Source organism: Montipora capricornis, chromosome 11 (assembly GCF_036669925.1).
Source record: "Montipora capricornis isolate CH-2021 chromosome 11, ASM3666992v2, whole genome shotgun sequence".
In the NCBI taxonomy this organism is placed as follows: Eukaryota; Metazoa; Cnidaria; class Anthozoa; order Scleractinia; family Acroporidae; genus Montipora; species Montipora capricornis.
The window spans coordinates 12,574,694-12,591,435 of NC_090893.1; the positions used below are offsets into that span (position 1 = coordinate 12,574,694).

The window sequence follows — 16,742 nt, forward strand, 5'->3', positions numbered from 1 at the left end:
CAGAAACACTAAATGAATCTTAATTTTGCGCAGTTTGCTATAAAATATAAAGTTGTCAATGCAAAGCTAATAAAAGTACCAGAGAAAGTCATTCCTTGCATCTTTCCGAATTACTCTCAAAATCCTAAAGGGTCAATTTTTTCACTTTACTGCAAGTACCAACTCTTAAGGTATAAACCTTGAAAATATTTCGAAAATAATGTATGGGGTGTCCAAGAGCCTTGAGATGAAACGTTTATAACCCAATGGCAAGAATGCTTACAACACCATATGCAGAAGCCAAATTGTCCCAGACTGGTAACTTGATAAACTTCAAACTGTCATTCAGAGTCTGGAAGAATCTGACACTCAATCTGATCAAGAAGAGATTACCACTCATAAAAAGTGCATGATCATAGTTGACTTGAAAATCCTGAGCAATTTACAGAATCAACTCATGATTGGCACCAAGACAGAGCTAGAAAGAATGATCAGGAGATTACCGTAATAAAATGCGCATCTGGATTAAAACCAAGAGAGAACAAGACAGTACCATTACATAACAAGACTGTGATTCTACAGATATTAATAATCTTAAAGTCCCACTGCTGATAAAGAACTACTGTGTCTAATTTATTATTTTTAGTGTATAATATATATTTAGTATCACCCAACTAGTGGACTAATGCAAACCCTGCATTTTGATTGGCTACGCTACTAGAGGACTATGAGTACTAGTCCTCGAGTAGCGAAAAGCTACTAGATATTTCCTCAACTTGCATTTGCTAACTTTATTATTGCCTTTTCTGTCCGACTAGTTGGGTGATACTAAAACAATTGGACCCTTGGCCCTCAAGGGTCACAGGTCAATAGCCCATTCTGCTTCCCATAGCCCGCAATACGGGTCTAATTGTTAAATATTACAGTACTATATTACCGTTCCTAGTTCATGTATATTTTAAGAACGGTAATTTTATCATTATATAATGATTATTGTAAATACACAATTCAGTACTTTGGATGCCTAAGCAGTATGCATTTATCAATAAATTATCTCTTATGAATGGTGTGGCTGGTACAGGTAATGGATACATTATCAATGCAATTTGTAACATTTTGCAAACTAGATGTGCAATAACTGCAACAACAGACAAATACTCTTATAACATTAGGGCCGATTTACACGATACGATTTTGTCGCATGCGACAAGCTCACGACAGGCCTACGACATGACTTACGATTGTCGCAGCGTTTTAAAACATGTTTTAAAATGCTACGACATTTTTTCTGACGTACACAACAATCGTAAATCATGTCGTGGGCCTGTCGTAAGCCGTTGTCGCATGCGACAAAGTCGTACCGTGTAAATCGGCCCTTAGAGGTATTACAATTCATTCCCTTTTGAAATTTCCAGTTGGACCAAGAGGCAACCAAGATCTTACAGGTGAATCACTGAAAAGACTGCAGGGGAGCCTCAGTGGTATTAACTATGTAGTGGTAGACGAGCATTCTATGTTTGGTCAGACTACTTTTGGCTGGATTGATGGACATTTCAAGGAAGCAACTGGTAAGCATGACCAAGTTCAGGGCTCTTTTGACTGCATGTCCAGGCCAGTTGCCACCTGAGGCAGAGAAACCACTTTATCATGCCAAACCATCAAATGCCATTGGTGAACAGGGCTATCAAACATATAGAATGTTTGAACAAGGTGGTAAGCTTACAGTTAATGAAAGAGTACAAGGTGTAAGTTCAGAACAAGAACAATATTATTCAGAAACTTGCTGTTGAGACTGCAGAAAGGTGAATCAACTGCCAATGACTGGGAAGTGCTGCTGAAAAGTCAACCAGCAAATATAACTGATCTGACCCCATTTGTTTTGTCTCTTATGTTGTTGTTATTGAACCAATGACCAAAGACTAGCAAGTATAAAATCATCAACAACCTTACAATACAGACTTGCTGAAGAAGCAAGATTAGAAAAATTAGCACACGCAACATCCACTGCATTTAATCAGGCATAAACCAGTTAGTTTAATCACGATAAAGGGAATTGTATTTATATCCCATATTAAACAGTAATATGCAAACTATTTTAACCATTACAATACTTACATGATAGTAATTTCTTAAATCTCTAGGTAAGATTTCTTTTTCTATTCAGTTTGTCTCCCTCCTATCCTCATCTATGTGTACATACATAATGGTAATAGGACTGAGTGGAGTCCAATTTGGTCTGTAATCATACGAGTGAATAATGCGTGATCTAAACAAAACAAAATGGCCGGCGTAAACTCGCTAGCATTTCTGAATCGGAAATATTGAGGTTACAATATGATGCTGTGCTACAGAATAAAAAGAGGGCCACAAAATTTGGCCTGAAAGTTTTCAAAGGTAAGCGAAGAGTTCGTACTTTTGCCAACCAGTGTTTGACTTCTTTTTTCCATATAATTATCACTGATAATTAAACAATCTTCACGCCAACAATTTGTTTCACTCCGAGCAATTCTATTTTGTAGAGCTGGTCGCCCAGCAAAACGAATTTGTCACTATTTACCTCGATTTCAAAGAATAATTGTTAAGTAGTAGGGCATTGCTCGACACTTTACAGTAAGCAGTGACAGCCTTTCAATTCAAAAATGTGCAAATATAAGTTCTTATAATTGATTTTAATTTGGCTCACCTCAAGATGTGCGAGTTGGTTAAGCTGTTCAGGAAGACAACTTTCACCCCATGCAACTGATTTTTCTTCGTCTCACGCCAGTGTGCATGCACTTGTAGCTTTTCATATGGAGACGTTGTCAACAAGGACTCTTTTATCACTCCACAAGAAATACTTTTTACAACAAAAAGCAAAACTGCTTCGAACTCAATACACGTGTGCTACATCACAACCTCAGTCTCGGACAAGACTGGCAGTGACGCGGGCCGGCCACAAAAATGGCGGGAAAGTTGCCGCCTTTTTGTCGGTGACCGTAATGAACAACTGAAACTAAAAGGTTCTGGGGCCCGTTTCTCGAAAGTCCCAAAACTTTGTGGGCCATTTTCGAGTGTCACAATTCCCTCTGTATCTCAAAAACGGAGAGGATTTGAGTCGTCAAACTTCACAGCCTTTTCTGACCTTGAAAACATGTTAAAAGATCGGAGTTCCTGAACAAGCGGTTGACAGGTTCACAAATGGCTTTTCGAAATTTTCGGGAAACGGGCACCAACTCTTGGAAGCCCTTGGAAGCTACAATTTAAATATTTTATTTCCAAAGTTTCGCTTTGAGGGTATTTGGTTTTCCCTCACTGCAACAAAAAATTTCCTAGTGCGCACTAAATGATCAAATATCATTTCTTCATTCTCAAAGCAGGTTCCTTTTTATTAAATATGAGAGCTTTTTCATCTTTAAAGTAGTTCAATAACAAAAAGTTTCAATTCTTAAAAGCAACGTCGAGTGCTTAAAATGGAGGGGATGCCCCCAGTTGAAGAGTGCAATAGTCTGTCTCACTTCCAGCTAGGGATTAATGGGTTAAGCCCCCTAATTTTGCGCATTTCCTTACACTTCTAATCCCGACTGATGGCGTGAGCTGATAAATTTCTCAGTTCTCCATACCTCCACATCTTTTATACCAGTTTAATATCTGGAAAGCTTGTGGACAATTTAGATGCTAAGCGACTTGCAATAGTTGCGAAATGTTTACGTTAAAGAGAAGAAAACATCTGTAATCGTCGTTGCTTAAGCTCCGGAATAACTGACCCGGGCAGACTGGACAACGACGTAAAATATACTTAGGTTTTCTGAACAAGATCAACACAGGCGGACAGGATGAAGGGCTTGAGCAATCAGAGTATTTTTTAATGTCTGACTTCAGTGCTCATACCTATATGCTTTGTTTATTTCTGAATTTCATGGTATCCGGAATTAATGAACAAAATTAAGCCCATCTAAGAACCAAGAGACAACAACTTTTTTCTCAGTTCTGTAGCCTTGTCCCGTATTTTTGGTTCCTTGTCATTATAGATGTATTTCAAACTGTCCAACACATGTTCCTTCACATCGTCTGACAGCAATAATAAACGACGAGTGTTTTCTGAAACAAGAACATAAAAAGTATTCCTCACATCTGTACAGGACGCACAGTACCGGGCAAAAGTAAGTTGAGAGTCTCGATCCTCGGTTCTCGCGAGAATCGAGACTTCGGTCGAAGGCCAGAATCGAGAAACTACGCTTGTCTGTGATAGACACCTGCTTAAATTGTCCACGTAAGTACGAGGATCATTTCCCTCTTCGTTTATTCTTCTTACAATATGTACGCACATGTGACGTAAATGCAAATGCGTCTGTTGGTTTCTATGGTCGGTTTTCGCTCAACTCTTTCAACAGAAATCACCGAAAAAAGAATTCTAGGACCACGACTTTTGGAAGAATTTTTCTCACAAGAAATAAAAAAATATGTGCACGGGGTTTATGGGATTTGAGTGCGCCTGAAAAAAAATCCAGGCTGCATCTATCAAAAAGAAGTGGCATCCGCATAACCAACGGCTAACAGAAAAGATGTCCTCCGCTATTACTGTTGACAGCTTTACCGCGCAGGATGAAAGGACCGAGGTTTAACCTAAGTAATGGCTTAAAACTTCAGGGAAAAAAGAAGCATGCAAGAATATGGTGAGAGTGAAAAAAAGATTGTCATAAAACCTTGCAGAGCTGAGTGGACCGTGTCCAAAACTTCTACTGCGCCAAGACGCACCGCAGCGTATTTCTTAATCTCTGGGAAAAAAAAAGAAAAAAAAGAAAAAATGCAAGTTAATATAGCCATACTTAGGCAGAATAGTTAGAAAATTTCCCAAACAGTACGAACAATCCTTTTAGAAAAATCACTTCAACGAGAAAATGAGACTTGGATAAAAAGTTGCAATTTTGAAAGATCGTTGGGACTGATCTCATCAATAGACAGCAAGTAAGTAGACAAGAATGTTGGAAACAAACCTAAACATTCACAAACGGCGGGAATTAACTCCGCTAAAAGTCTTCGAAGCATTGATATTCTCTCGATCTTTTCCTGTCCTCCACCATTCGGGGTTCCAGTAGTCCAGTCCATTCTAAAAGAACATGATTTTTCCGTAAAAAACAAGGAAAGTTCTTATATCTGATATATGCAAAAACATACAATGAACAAACCTTTCGATGAACAACCTAATAGCCGTTAAAACCACAACTTGGACTTTCCAAGTGCTCGCTGTGAGAGCAGATTTGAGTATTAAGCAAAAACGATCTGCATGATTATCTGTTAAATGAGAAAGAAGGAAATTAGAGAAATTACAGTTGTACCACTTAATTTTACAGAGAACGATGTTGTTGCTGTGTTGTTGTTCACGGGATATTCCTACCATAAGTTCATTTCGATCAAGGAACAAAGCTATTTAGTTCGCAACTGAGTAATCAGTTGTTGTCCAAGGGTCCAAACAAAGACGGAACTCGTTAAAGACTTTAGGCAACCAGTGAGGGCACCTGCTTTTTACCAATGTCACCCGGCATCGATTACCAGACTCAACGTCATATGTCGCTTGGGTTGGTTAGTTCTCTAATATGACCCAAGACGTTTTTCGCAGGGTACTCCGGTTTAACGTTCCTGCTCGGCTAAGAAGGATTGAGAGTTTGATAAAGCTATTATCGTTATCATTATCATTACTCATAATTTCTTATAATTGTTTATACATTCAAAGAGATCTTTATGTATCGATAGTTGATTGACAAGTGATTCGGATATGCATAAGGTACCGCGCCTTTTAAAGTGAGATTTCGTGTTTGATTGTTCCTCAATACTTTTCTCGCGCTTGCCACGCGTCACGCGGTCACGAGTCTTCTACATATGCCCTCGCTTAGCATTGTCCAAATATGGTTTAAGGACACTTAAGGACATGTTCGTGTTCCAGCTATTGACATCAGCTAAACGTTTCATGTTCTTTGAGTTACTTTTCCAATTTAGTGTTGAATGATTTCGGTTTAATCTACATACACTCACCCTGTGTACCAGTTGAATTTTTCGGCCATGACTTTCCAAGACAATCAAATGCAGAGGCCAAGAATTCTTGCTCGACTTTCTCGTTTTTCTTTTGCTCGTCCTCGGCTTCATTTTCATCTTCTGCCTCGTTCGGTTCCTGCGGTTTTTAAACAACAACAGCGAAAGAAGAGTAATCCAGAACAGCCTACAACCCTCAAAAGTCGAGACTGATCCCTGATCCTCCTCAAATCTAATGCAGACCACAAAACAAACGTATAAAGCAAGTTGAAAACTCTTAGATGCTTAACTGTTAACGCAGCCTGTACATCTCAAAAGGGAAAGAAACTCACCGGGGCAAGGATTGGAAATAAAAGTTCAGATATTTGTTGAAATCTGTCAAGAGAATATTCTTGGACGATTTCTCCGAAGCACTTTAGTGCAGCCATCTTGTATGTGGGGTTTTCCTTTTTGCATTCCTTGAAGATTGAGTCAAGCACCTGAACAGAAACAAATCGAACGCAATGCAGAAAATCAACAGGTCCTTTCATGTCAGTGTATCAAGAAATCTCCTCCTTAATGACTGGCAATATGCTGCCATATTTCCTTACGTAATGTTTTTGTTTCTTACCTTGTCAATATCCACATCAGCTTTTGGTGATGACTCTTCAATGGATTTCCTATGATCAAGAAAAAAGACAGTGGAATTCACTGCATTATAATACACAAACCTTTTCTGCTTGTATCACGTTATCGCGCAAGAATTGCGCTATCCAGGACCGGCCAGCATTTGATTGGGCATCCGGGACTTTCTTTGATCATTGACCAATCAGAATGCGCGGTTGGTTACCTTTTTTTGAAGAGAATTAAGTCTTTTCTGCACTGTGTTATCTGGAAACTGCATTTCCCTTAGCCAATCCCAATGGCGAATCTTTTCCACGTGTATTATTAAAAGCTAAACCAGATGCGTTTCTTAGCAAAAGAAGGCAACTGGCAGTGCCTTCGCTTAAAAACGATTGTCTAACTAAATCTCGGTTGCGGTGATATCGGTATGATCGTGCCAAGCGTTACTAAGCTGCAAGATTTGTGGCGGGAAGCGAAACTTCCACATATCCAAACGTTCAGAATTTATCAAAATTTAATAAAACAATCATTCCATTCCCACTCGTTGGGTATGAGTTTGAATTTTGCCAACGCGCACTCATGGAACAATTATTAAATAAACTGAAAGATAAGACGATAACTAAAAAACACTTTGCATGTCGTGAGATCTTCGATAGTGGTGAATAAACCGAACGGGATTTATGCCTGTTTACCTGCAATTTATACAGACGCAAGACAGAGCAGATAACAAGGATTCCTATGAAGAAAACCAAAGGATTTATCAAAATGAGTGAGAGAGAATGTAAAAACAAGGCTGTTGGGTTCAGAAAGGACGTAAATGCAACGCAATCGAAGTGCGCAAAGATGTTAAAAAACACCTAGACATTGGGATGAGTAAACTAAGATGTAAAAATATTGCTGGTGAGATGAATGAGGGTGTAAAAGAGAAATAAATGAGAATTTTAACACATCGCTATTGGGGCAAGTGGGCCCGGGCACTTACGTTCAGAAATGAAGACGTGTTTTGGGAGCAGGGCCGCCGCAGTGGTGAGAGCACACGCCTTCCATCAATGTGGCCTGGGTTCGATTCCCAGACTCGGCGTCATATGTGGGTTGAGTTTGTTGGTTCTCTACTCCGCACCGAGAGGTTTTTTTTCCCGGGTGCTCCAGTTTTCCCCTCTCCTCAAAAACCAACATTTGATTTCACTTGATTTGTACTCTACCAGAAACCCATAAGGGTTGAAACGTGTGACGGTCCCTTGTGTGCTGGGAAACAAGCTTCTGAATATTCAATTTGCTAAGTACCATATTTGGAACAACAAGAGCGAGGGGTTTCCAAATATGGTACTTAGCACTGAAACATTCAACAAATCAGTTCGCACTGAATATTCGGAAGCTGTGAACGCGCGTTACACGCTTCAACCCTTATGGGTTTCTGACTCTACCCAATAGACCTTATTCACGATGGCCGCCATGCTGGATTTGCTATTATCATGCCAATTAGCTACACACTTCTGAGGGGGCAAACAACACAAGTTCGAGAGGTTATAACGAATATCTTAGCAACACAGCCTAGGCGGTAAAGTACAATCATTACACAAGTTACTTCGGCGTTTTTTTTAGCGAAAAATGAGCAGATAACGAAGTAGAAAGTCAAAATGTCAAAGGCAATCAAAAGATAAAATTATTATAAAAGGTACTTAATTCTAAATACTAAAATGGACTTTTTGCAATGTTATTTCAATATTTCGACGAGCCGATTTTCCGCAATTTGCCGTTTTTCCAATGTTTGCCCCCCAGCATAACAAATGGCTAATTTGCATGAAACCCTAACCCTATCAGTAAATAACCTTGGGACTTAATAAAGTGATGATGATGATTATTATTATTATTATTGTTATTATGCACGTGATGTATAACACCTTTTTGGGTAAGCAAGGGCTGGTTGAGCAAGTCAGGGTGTTTAAAGATCACAGGCTATTGGGAGACGGTTGGTGATAAAAGTACCGCCACTGGAAAAGAGCAACCGATACGGGAGATTGTCTCCTTTAGTAAAGGTAAAAAACCACCCTTGTCTCACCACTCAGCAATATCAAATAGGTTCTTTTTCTTTGACACAGTTCTGCTTTTAGTGTATCTCCGCTATGTTAAAACTTTCGCCCTTTAAATTTTGTCGTTGACGTTGTTATAAAAAAAACCCAGACAAACAAACAAAGACAGAAAAGAAACACGATAAAAGTATTTGTCATTGGGAAAATACTAAGAATAAAAAAACAAGATTTAAACAGATTGACTGCATAAGGAACTCACTTTGCCTGTCCAGGTTCGACCAGCCAATCCGCTGACCATAGCGCTCAGCAACTGACCAAGGTAAGGCTGTGACAAAGAGGAGCCTTGGATAAGTGAGATAAATATTATTAGATTTAAAAAGTACATTCAAAACCATTAAAACGATAAGGACAAAAAAAAAACCTTGGCAACTTATAGAGTTTCGTGTGTATGGAGTCCGCTTGAAGAAAGCCACATGAAATTAACCAATCAAAGCTTCCCGAAAATGCAGTCAACTGTGCGAAACTGGATTAAATGTTAGTTTTAGTTGGAAATTGCCTTCTACCGTCATTCATAACTGTCATAGAAATGAAATTCAGTGTCATCCTACCAAGCTTTTCAGCTATAGTCGATATCGTGACAGAAGCCTGGGCCTTAGTCGTCCATGATTGTGACGTCAGAGCAGGACAAGTGATATTAACAATCTCCTCCAGGTAAAGACGGATGCCTGCTTCGGTTCCTGAAACAAGAAACACGTGATGTTACGCTCCTGAGAAATTGGAAATGGATCAAAAGGAATTATTCCGACCAATCAACAGCATGAACCAATCACTGCTCAAATCCAAACGAAGAATGATTATACCTGGGGTATTCTCCAACCAAATTTCTTCCCAAATTGAATCACTCGGATACGCATTCCCACTAGCTGTGAAAAAAGCAGAGATATACTATTTCAAGTTTGTAAACTGTTGTCCCCACCTAAGTAAATATGATAAGCTACGCGTCCGAGAAAGGCAGCAATCAAGACTACAAGATTGAGTCCACTGACGTCGATTCAAGAACCTATTTTAAAAACAGTTAATAGTCTGAAACATAAAATAACTCCAAAAATTCTAAGGCGTTCTCGCACTGCGCAAGTTACGTTGCGATTAGACAAAATAATGCCCAAGTTTGGCACTTGGAAACGCGTTCGAGGAACTTGTATCGTTTCGTTCACGGGAAAGCGTAACGCAGCCATCGTATCTCCATGCTCGTCTCTAGAGCCCACTGGGAACCAATGACGGATGTGCAAATGGTTGCCAATGGCAAACGTTTGAGTGAAAATGCAGACATGGGTTTCAAACTGCGATCAGGATAGAGTGTTTCAATTGTAGCACTCGATTCTACCCTCTAAAACGGTTTTTGAAGCTTCTTTTGCAGCGTTTTCAGCTGCTGAAAGGTGTGCTACACTGAGCAATGTTTAATGCAACTAGCCTCGCAATACCGTCGCCAGACATGTTGCACGAAACCTCACACAGTGTATCAGCGTCTAAAGGAGTTAGCAAGGGATAGGTCTGTTTTACCAGACAGCTGTATGTCACCTTGTGTGTTTTTCTTTTCATTCATTGCGAAAAAGACCGCTGGCAAGGCCTTGGCGGCGTGATGCTTCATAACATCCGAAGAATACCGAGATATTGCTTGCAGGGTATGACCACAGGCTAAGCGAAGGCTCTCGTCTGAAAAATAAACAGAGTTGACACAATAGAGTCTAGGCTACAACAATTGTTAAGTAAAAGTCAGAAAAAAAGTGATCTTTGAATGCTTAAAAGATCACAAAGAGCAGGTTTTTGGGTTAGGCAAGTCTACATCTTTTTTTTTTTTTTAAAGGAGTTCGATAATAATACGATCCATTTTCTGTCTTAAATGTCAACATACTTTCCATTAATGAAAAAAAAGCATATTTTAAGTAGCCATTAACTTGGAACGCACACGTTCCACATTGGATTTGTACACCAATAAAGAGGTGAAAAAGCTCTATTTAGAACGTGAGGCCCACAAAAAATAAAACAGCACAGCAGTAAAAATAACCTTGACGACACCTGAGTTAGTGGCCGTAACAATACGATATGATCAATCACACGTCCTGAATGCAAGCATTTCCAAGTACATCATTGGCCTTACCTTCCTTTTCGAAATACCACTTTTTTAATTTATCGATAAGTTTCTCGACACTACTGTCCTTTGCTACCTGAAAAAAAAATTCATAATTTAGACAACTACGTTAGATAAGAGTACATTGTTTACCAGCTCAGACATGTCCAGCATTCATCCACTCCCAAAATGATACAACCCAAACAGGGGGTTAGCTTAATCCAAGCTGAGTTAGTAGGGGACACAATATAAACGTTCACGGGACTCGGGAGCGAACTGCGATCACCACCAAGCCTCGCTTCCGTGTTGAAAAGACGTCACTTTACGTCACAACCCATCTTTTAAAGTGCTACTGTGACCAAAAATTCAATTTTTATTTTCCTTTGGATTTCAAAACTATGTTAACTAACACTACGTGACCCAAGTTTTAAGCCTTGATTTCAAAAAGACATCTTTATTTTAACTGGAATTTTCCAATTTAATGGTACGCCATTACAATGTAATAAGCTGCGTTTACACGCTGAAAGGTATTAGGCTGTTACGATGTTCACTTTTCCCTAGATCCAACCCTATGAGGTCCAATCGTTCAGTTTGGAGCGTGAGTAATGGCGGACCGTGAAACCGAAACTCACAGTAAACAGCCTTTGGATAAAAATCAAAGCTCAAACTCCTACCACTCAAGTTTAAAGCAAGCACATTTTCAAAATTTGAAGAAAAAAAGGAAGTGATTTTTTTATCATAGTAGTTCGAAAACGGCAAAAAGCAATACGTAACGCCAATAGAATGTGGATGGATGGAACGTTGTGCGTAAGTATGCTTTATACGTAGCTAGCTTCGAGGTCCGAAAACGAAAAAAAACCTAAAAAGCCAAGGAGGAGGCAAGCCGCAAAAAAAGGACACCAACGACTAAACTCGGATAAAAGTCCCATAGGCTTCAACAGATTAGCCGGTTCTTAGTCGTGAGCATCAGTCAACCTTGTTTGCTGTGACTTCTAACGTATTACTCATATTACGTCCTACTTAAGGAGCTTATATTTCTAACTGCGGACACTTTCTTGGTTTTCTTCCTTGTTGGGGTCTGCATGATGTTGTATTTGTTGTAAGGGTATTAAGAGTATTATTATTATCATTATTATTATTATTATTATTATTATTATTATTATTATTATTATTATTATTCGTTTAAGCGCAGTGAAGTAGAACGTAATACGAGTAACCTTATGGTAAACACACCCTCGGTGACGAGGCCAGTTACCTTGACCAAATGTCCAATAGCAGTGGCGTAAGATTTTCTTACGGAAGAGCTACGATCATTTAACCCAGACAGCAATGCATTCAGCAGCTTCCCTGTTTTGAGGAAAGTAACAAAGTTCGGTCATTAGGGAGCTTAAGGTTTTACGACGGCGACGGCAACAACAACGCCGCAAAACAATGATATCATTGGTTAAAAGAGCATAAATAATCATGCTGCACGTGTCGCACGGATTTTAGCAAATCCTTCGCGACTCGGGCAATTTTGGAAAATTTCCAAAACACTCGTGCCTCATGTGATTACCTATACAAATTTGAGGTTTTGACGACAACGTGAGGATGCAACACTACTGTGCAACAGAGAATCTTTCATTCTATATTTTCACTTTGTAACTGCTCGTAACAATTTATTATTAGGATACTTCGCCCAAACTGTAAGAAGTGAACGCGATAGAATAACCGCGAAAGACTTATGATAAAGCAAAGTGATATTTTGAGGTGACGTTTTCGTCGACTTCGCCGTCGTAGATCTTAAGGTCCCTATTCAATTTAAAGGACCACAACTTACAATTTTGGAAAATCGCTCTAAAAAGTTATTGTGTAATACACAGTGTTGGTAACATGACTCAAAGAAGGTATCTTTCAAGCCGCAGTCTCTATCGAATCAGAACGGAAAACAAAGATTATAATCTCCGAAAGGAAAGCTTACCAGCAAAGGGCGTCAGTTCCTGCGAACACTGCATCGTAAGGGAAACAACAAAACCAGCACTTCCAGCCTGGAGGGGAAAATGGTGTATTTTACTGCACGAGTAAATTTGGTGGATGGTTCGAAATTAAGGGAATGGGCAATTTGTGAAACATACTTCCCCTTTCTTGAATTCCTTTTATTTCAATCTGGTTTCAAATACCCACGCAATAAAATTGGCGTAATGTTTCTAACATAAGTTGACAACTTAAGAGACCAACACGTTTGTATAAAGAGTTATAATTTAGACCACCCACCTTTGTTCCTAGGCCTACACCCGTTCGTAAAAGATCGCAGAGTCTCGGCACGAGCTCTGGCAACACTGTACTGTCAACAAATTGGACACACTGCAAAAAGATGAGACAAATTTGTACCTATCTACACCAAGTGCACTCTATCAGAGGAAAAAGGCTTCATGTTGGTTTTTTTGTAAGAGACCCAACGCAGAAAAGTGAAACCATTTACCACATAAAGTAGAACATGAATCCCTTTCACATGGGTGGGGAAGCGGGTGCTGTCAAAACTACACTATCCCTGCTCCCCGTTCTTCTGCTCTCCGTTAGCTCTCAGTTGTATTGCGTGACAATATTACATACTTAAAAATTTGAATAAGGGACATAAAGGGACTTAAGGGAGAGAGTTAGGTGTACGTGTTTAACCTGTTGATTGAGGCTGAGTTTCTTCCATTTAATGTACATGGATTCTTTAAGCTTGACCTGAAACCTAGTAGCCAGGTCACTGACGATGATGGAGATACCGTCAAAACATGTTTGGTAAATTAAAGAAAGTTGTACCGTTTCGACGACTGTCTATTTTGTTAACTGCTATCTAGACTTTTTGGATGAAATGATTCCTTTGATGCCATAGAAGTCAAAAACTCTCACAAAAAGGCACGTGCTGCTTAGCAATGACATCTGCAAATTGGTTCAATATGCTTTCGAGTATAGAACAATAGGTAATTTAAGAAACAGCGACGGCTACGACTACGACATCGCCACAAAACAGTAATATCATTGGTTAAAAGAGCATAAATGATCGTGCAGCACGAATTTTAGCAAGTATCTTAGCGGGCCTCTGCATAACGACGATCAGAAACGACGACGTGAAATCACCAAATTGGAGGTTTTGACGACAACGTAAGAATGCAACCATTAACTATGATGCAAGAGAGAATCCTTCATTCTCTATTTTAACTCTGAAACCGCTCGTACCAATGTATTCATAGGATACTTCGCCCACATTGTAGAACGTAAACGAGACTGAATAATCGCGAAAGACAAAGCAAAGTTGTATTTTGAGGTGACGTTTTCGTCGACCGTCGCCGTCGTAGATCTTAAATTCCCTAATAAACGGTCTGCCCCGTATTATATCACTTGTTCCATAAATACTGTTGGTTGTGAAAACAGCACAACAGTGATGGAGGTAGGTTTCGGTGTTCAAGTTGCTGCGTAACCCGAGTTGTTGTAGCCAGGTCTTCTTACAAGGGATGTCGATACCGGAGGGAAACCTGCGTCCTTTTTTAAACTTTTTTTGATTATAAGAAATAACACAACGTTTTAAAAAAAATACATGTTTCAACAGAATCTTCTGCCATCTTCAGTTTGAATTACAAAGTACAGAGTTGAACATATAGTGTGCGCAAAATGCTAATAAACTATAAGAAAAAAAGGAATCATGACAATGTAAAATATTACAAAGAAAGTTCAAATTGACATGAAGCTGATGATTTAGTGTAGGTTTCTCCCACTAAATATAAAAGGCTTCTTTTATGTTAAGCTGGAAGGTGGTGGAGCATGATCTAGGATACTGAAACAATCAAAACGTTGTGTTATTTCTTAAAATTGTAACATGTCTGCTATTATCCAGACCTTTTTTGACTTATTTTCAAACTGCTTTAAACAAGAAAGACCATATAGGTTCAGTTTATTTACCATATTGATCGTTTCCATCATTGGAGACGTCTTTGATGCAGCGATTCTGACACCCTCAAGCTGCGAGAGATGAAACAACAGCTAATGTCAATAATAATACTAATACTACTATAGTAAAACCCACTTTGGCATAACATGGTGATCTGGGATAAAAGACCTCACTGGCCCCCTCGTAAGTTAATTTCCTTAATAATAACAACAACTACAATAATAACAACAATATTAATGATGAGATATTTACTTTCTCTTGAACTTCCTCGCTTCTGTGGAGTTGCAGACTTAAATAGTTCATCGACTGTAAAAACAAATTGAAATTCCCAAAGAATGTAATTTCCATACACCTGTAATCTTCTTAAATTCCCCGAATAAAAAGAAAACAAACTTTCCAAACCTGATCCTCCAATCCACTAAGTGACTCCAAGAGCGCAATCACAATCAATGGGATATGTGGCTTAAGCAGTGCTCCCTGATAAATATACCGAAAACAAAGGTACAAAACAAGCTAGTGAAAAATGTTTCACATTATACATGTAAACTGGTCTTGCGACAAACAAAACACTTGCTACAACTTTGCTTTGCTATGAAACAGTCTTTCCGAGGAATCTATAAACGTCAGCCGTTTAAGTCTCCAAAGAAGGGGTATACGCTTTCTTGAAAGGTTGGCAGTGCAGCACTTATATCTGAGCAGAACTATCAGAGTGTAACTTTACGTGTTGTAATGTAATCACCTATAATCCAGCTGAGAGTTAGCCCTAGTAATGAAAACGGACCCACACAAGGAAAGAGAAAATGAAACCCATGACCTCTGTATTTGATCACCGTTTTTCCTTTCGACTGAGCTACAAGGCAGACGAGAGAAGGCCAAATTAATTTTAAATGCCCTTTCACGGCAATGAACATGTAACAACTACAAAGAAGGGATACGTTTTTTCAAACGTTGGTCGTGGCTTTCTACAACGGACACCCCGCAAGCAGATATGTGTTTTCTCTAATTTTGTTTAACAAGTTAAGACCACCTGTTTTTTTCCTTTTTAATGTAAAAAAAAAAACAACATACCGCATTTTTGCTGATCTTCACTATTGTAGATAGACTATCAAAGGCAAAAGACAGTAATGAATCGAAGGCCACTTAGTTAATTAATGATCCATTTCATATATCATTTCATCATTGATTCATTCCTCACGGGAACATAAGAACCCACAAATGACCAGCTCCCAACGTCAGTGGCTTCATAGCTCAGTTGGTTGGCGCGTCGCACCGGTACCGCGAGGTCACGGGTTCAAACCCCGTTGAAGTCCTGAATTTTTCAGGCTTCTCTACGCAATTGCAAAAATTGCGTTCATAACTGCGAGGATCATAGCTTCACTTGATTAATTAACGTATGTCAAAAAAGAGGGATTAAAGTCCCTCCTATAATCACTATAAAATTGGTCTTTCAGTCTTTCTCATTTTCCTTTTTTTGAATTATGATCACCGTAATCAATGTATATCATATTTCATATTTCGCAGTTCATAATTTTCAAATGTAAAATGATTGAAGACTGATTTGTTTGATTCACAAGCTTGATAAGATCTCCAGCCACGTGAATGGAACATTTTAAGATGGCAAATAAAAACGTTGCGTTGCAATAATATGACCTCTTTTTTTTTCTCCATCAAGTAAGTACTATTAACCACCGACTCAACTCTTTGAAAAGTTGACGCGACTGTTTTTAAGCGTCTTCATAAAACGAAATTGTAGAGGTGCGTTGAAGCAGTACCACAGGACACCCAGGTCGTCTTAAGTTATGACAAATGCCTACCTGATTTGCCTGACCTCCTCTGCTCTACTGCTCAGCCCCTTTTGTAACAACGTGGGCAGAATTAACGCGATAGCAGTCTCTCCTAACTTGCCTTGATTAACATCACAAACTCTAATGGAGACCTGTAAGCAAACACCACATGTATCACAAAATCGCATTCAAAATAAAAGGGTAATACCCACATACAAAGCAAAAACCTAACTTTTCCCCTTATCCTGCTGTCTTAAAAAATCTCCTTAGATTTAAATTAGATGCACGGGGCATCT

The 16,742-nt window shown here is 39.1% G+C and overlaps 1 protein-coding gene across 3 annotated transcripts in view; it reads right to left on the reverse strand.

Moving 5' to 3' along the window:
- Positions 1–1,988: 1,988 nt before the first annotated feature.
- The window catches only part of LOC138025090 (proteasome adapter and scaffold protein ECM29-like), a 49,571-nt gene continuing 34,817 nt past the window's right edge, over positions 1,989–16,742 (reverse strand). For 2 of the 3 annotated variants that reach the window (XM_068872355.1, XM_068872356.1), the window contains exons 38-58: positions 16,477–16,598; positions 15,731–15,764; positions 15,065–15,139; positions 14,915–14,968; positions 14,674–14,733; positions 13,000–13,089; positions 12,707–12,773; positions 12,002–12,093; positions 10,777–10,843; positions 10,197–10,331; positions 9,479–9,541; positions 9,227–9,355; positions 8,878–8,960; positions 7,281–7,324; positions 6,596–6,644; positions 6,318–6,464; positions 5,989–6,124; positions 5,145–5,250; positions 4,953–5,065; positions 4,662–4,733; positions 1,989–4,056 (exon numbers count right to left, since the gene is read on the reverse strand). In XM_068872355.1, coding sequence (XP_068728456.1) covers positions 3,911–4,056; positions 4,662–4,733; positions 4,953–5,065; positions 5,145–5,250; positions 5,989–6,124; positions 6,318–6,464; positions 6,596–6,644; positions 7,281–7,324; positions 8,878–8,960; positions 9,227–9,355; positions 9,479–9,541; positions 10,197–10,331; positions 10,777–10,843; positions 12,002–12,093; positions 12,707–12,773; positions 13,000–13,089; positions 14,674–14,733; positions 14,915–14,968; positions 15,065–15,139; positions 15,731–15,764; positions 16,477–16,598 — 1,884 coding nt within the window. In that variant the 3' untranslated portion in view covers positions 1,989–3,910. Of the gene's footprint in view, positions 4,057–4,661; positions 4,734–4,952; positions 5,066–5,144; positions 5,251–5,988; positions 6,125–6,317; positions 6,465–6,595; positions 6,645–7,280; positions 7,325–8,877; positions 8,961–9,226; positions 9,356–9,478; positions 9,542–10,196; positions 10,332–10,776; positions 10,844–12,001; positions 12,094–12,706; positions 12,774–12,999; positions 13,090–14,673; positions 14,734–14,914; positions 14,969–15,064; positions 15,140–15,730; positions 15,765–16,476; positions 16,599–16,742 lie in introns of those variants that run through there. The other variant, XR_011127144.1, reaches the window with a different exon arrangement.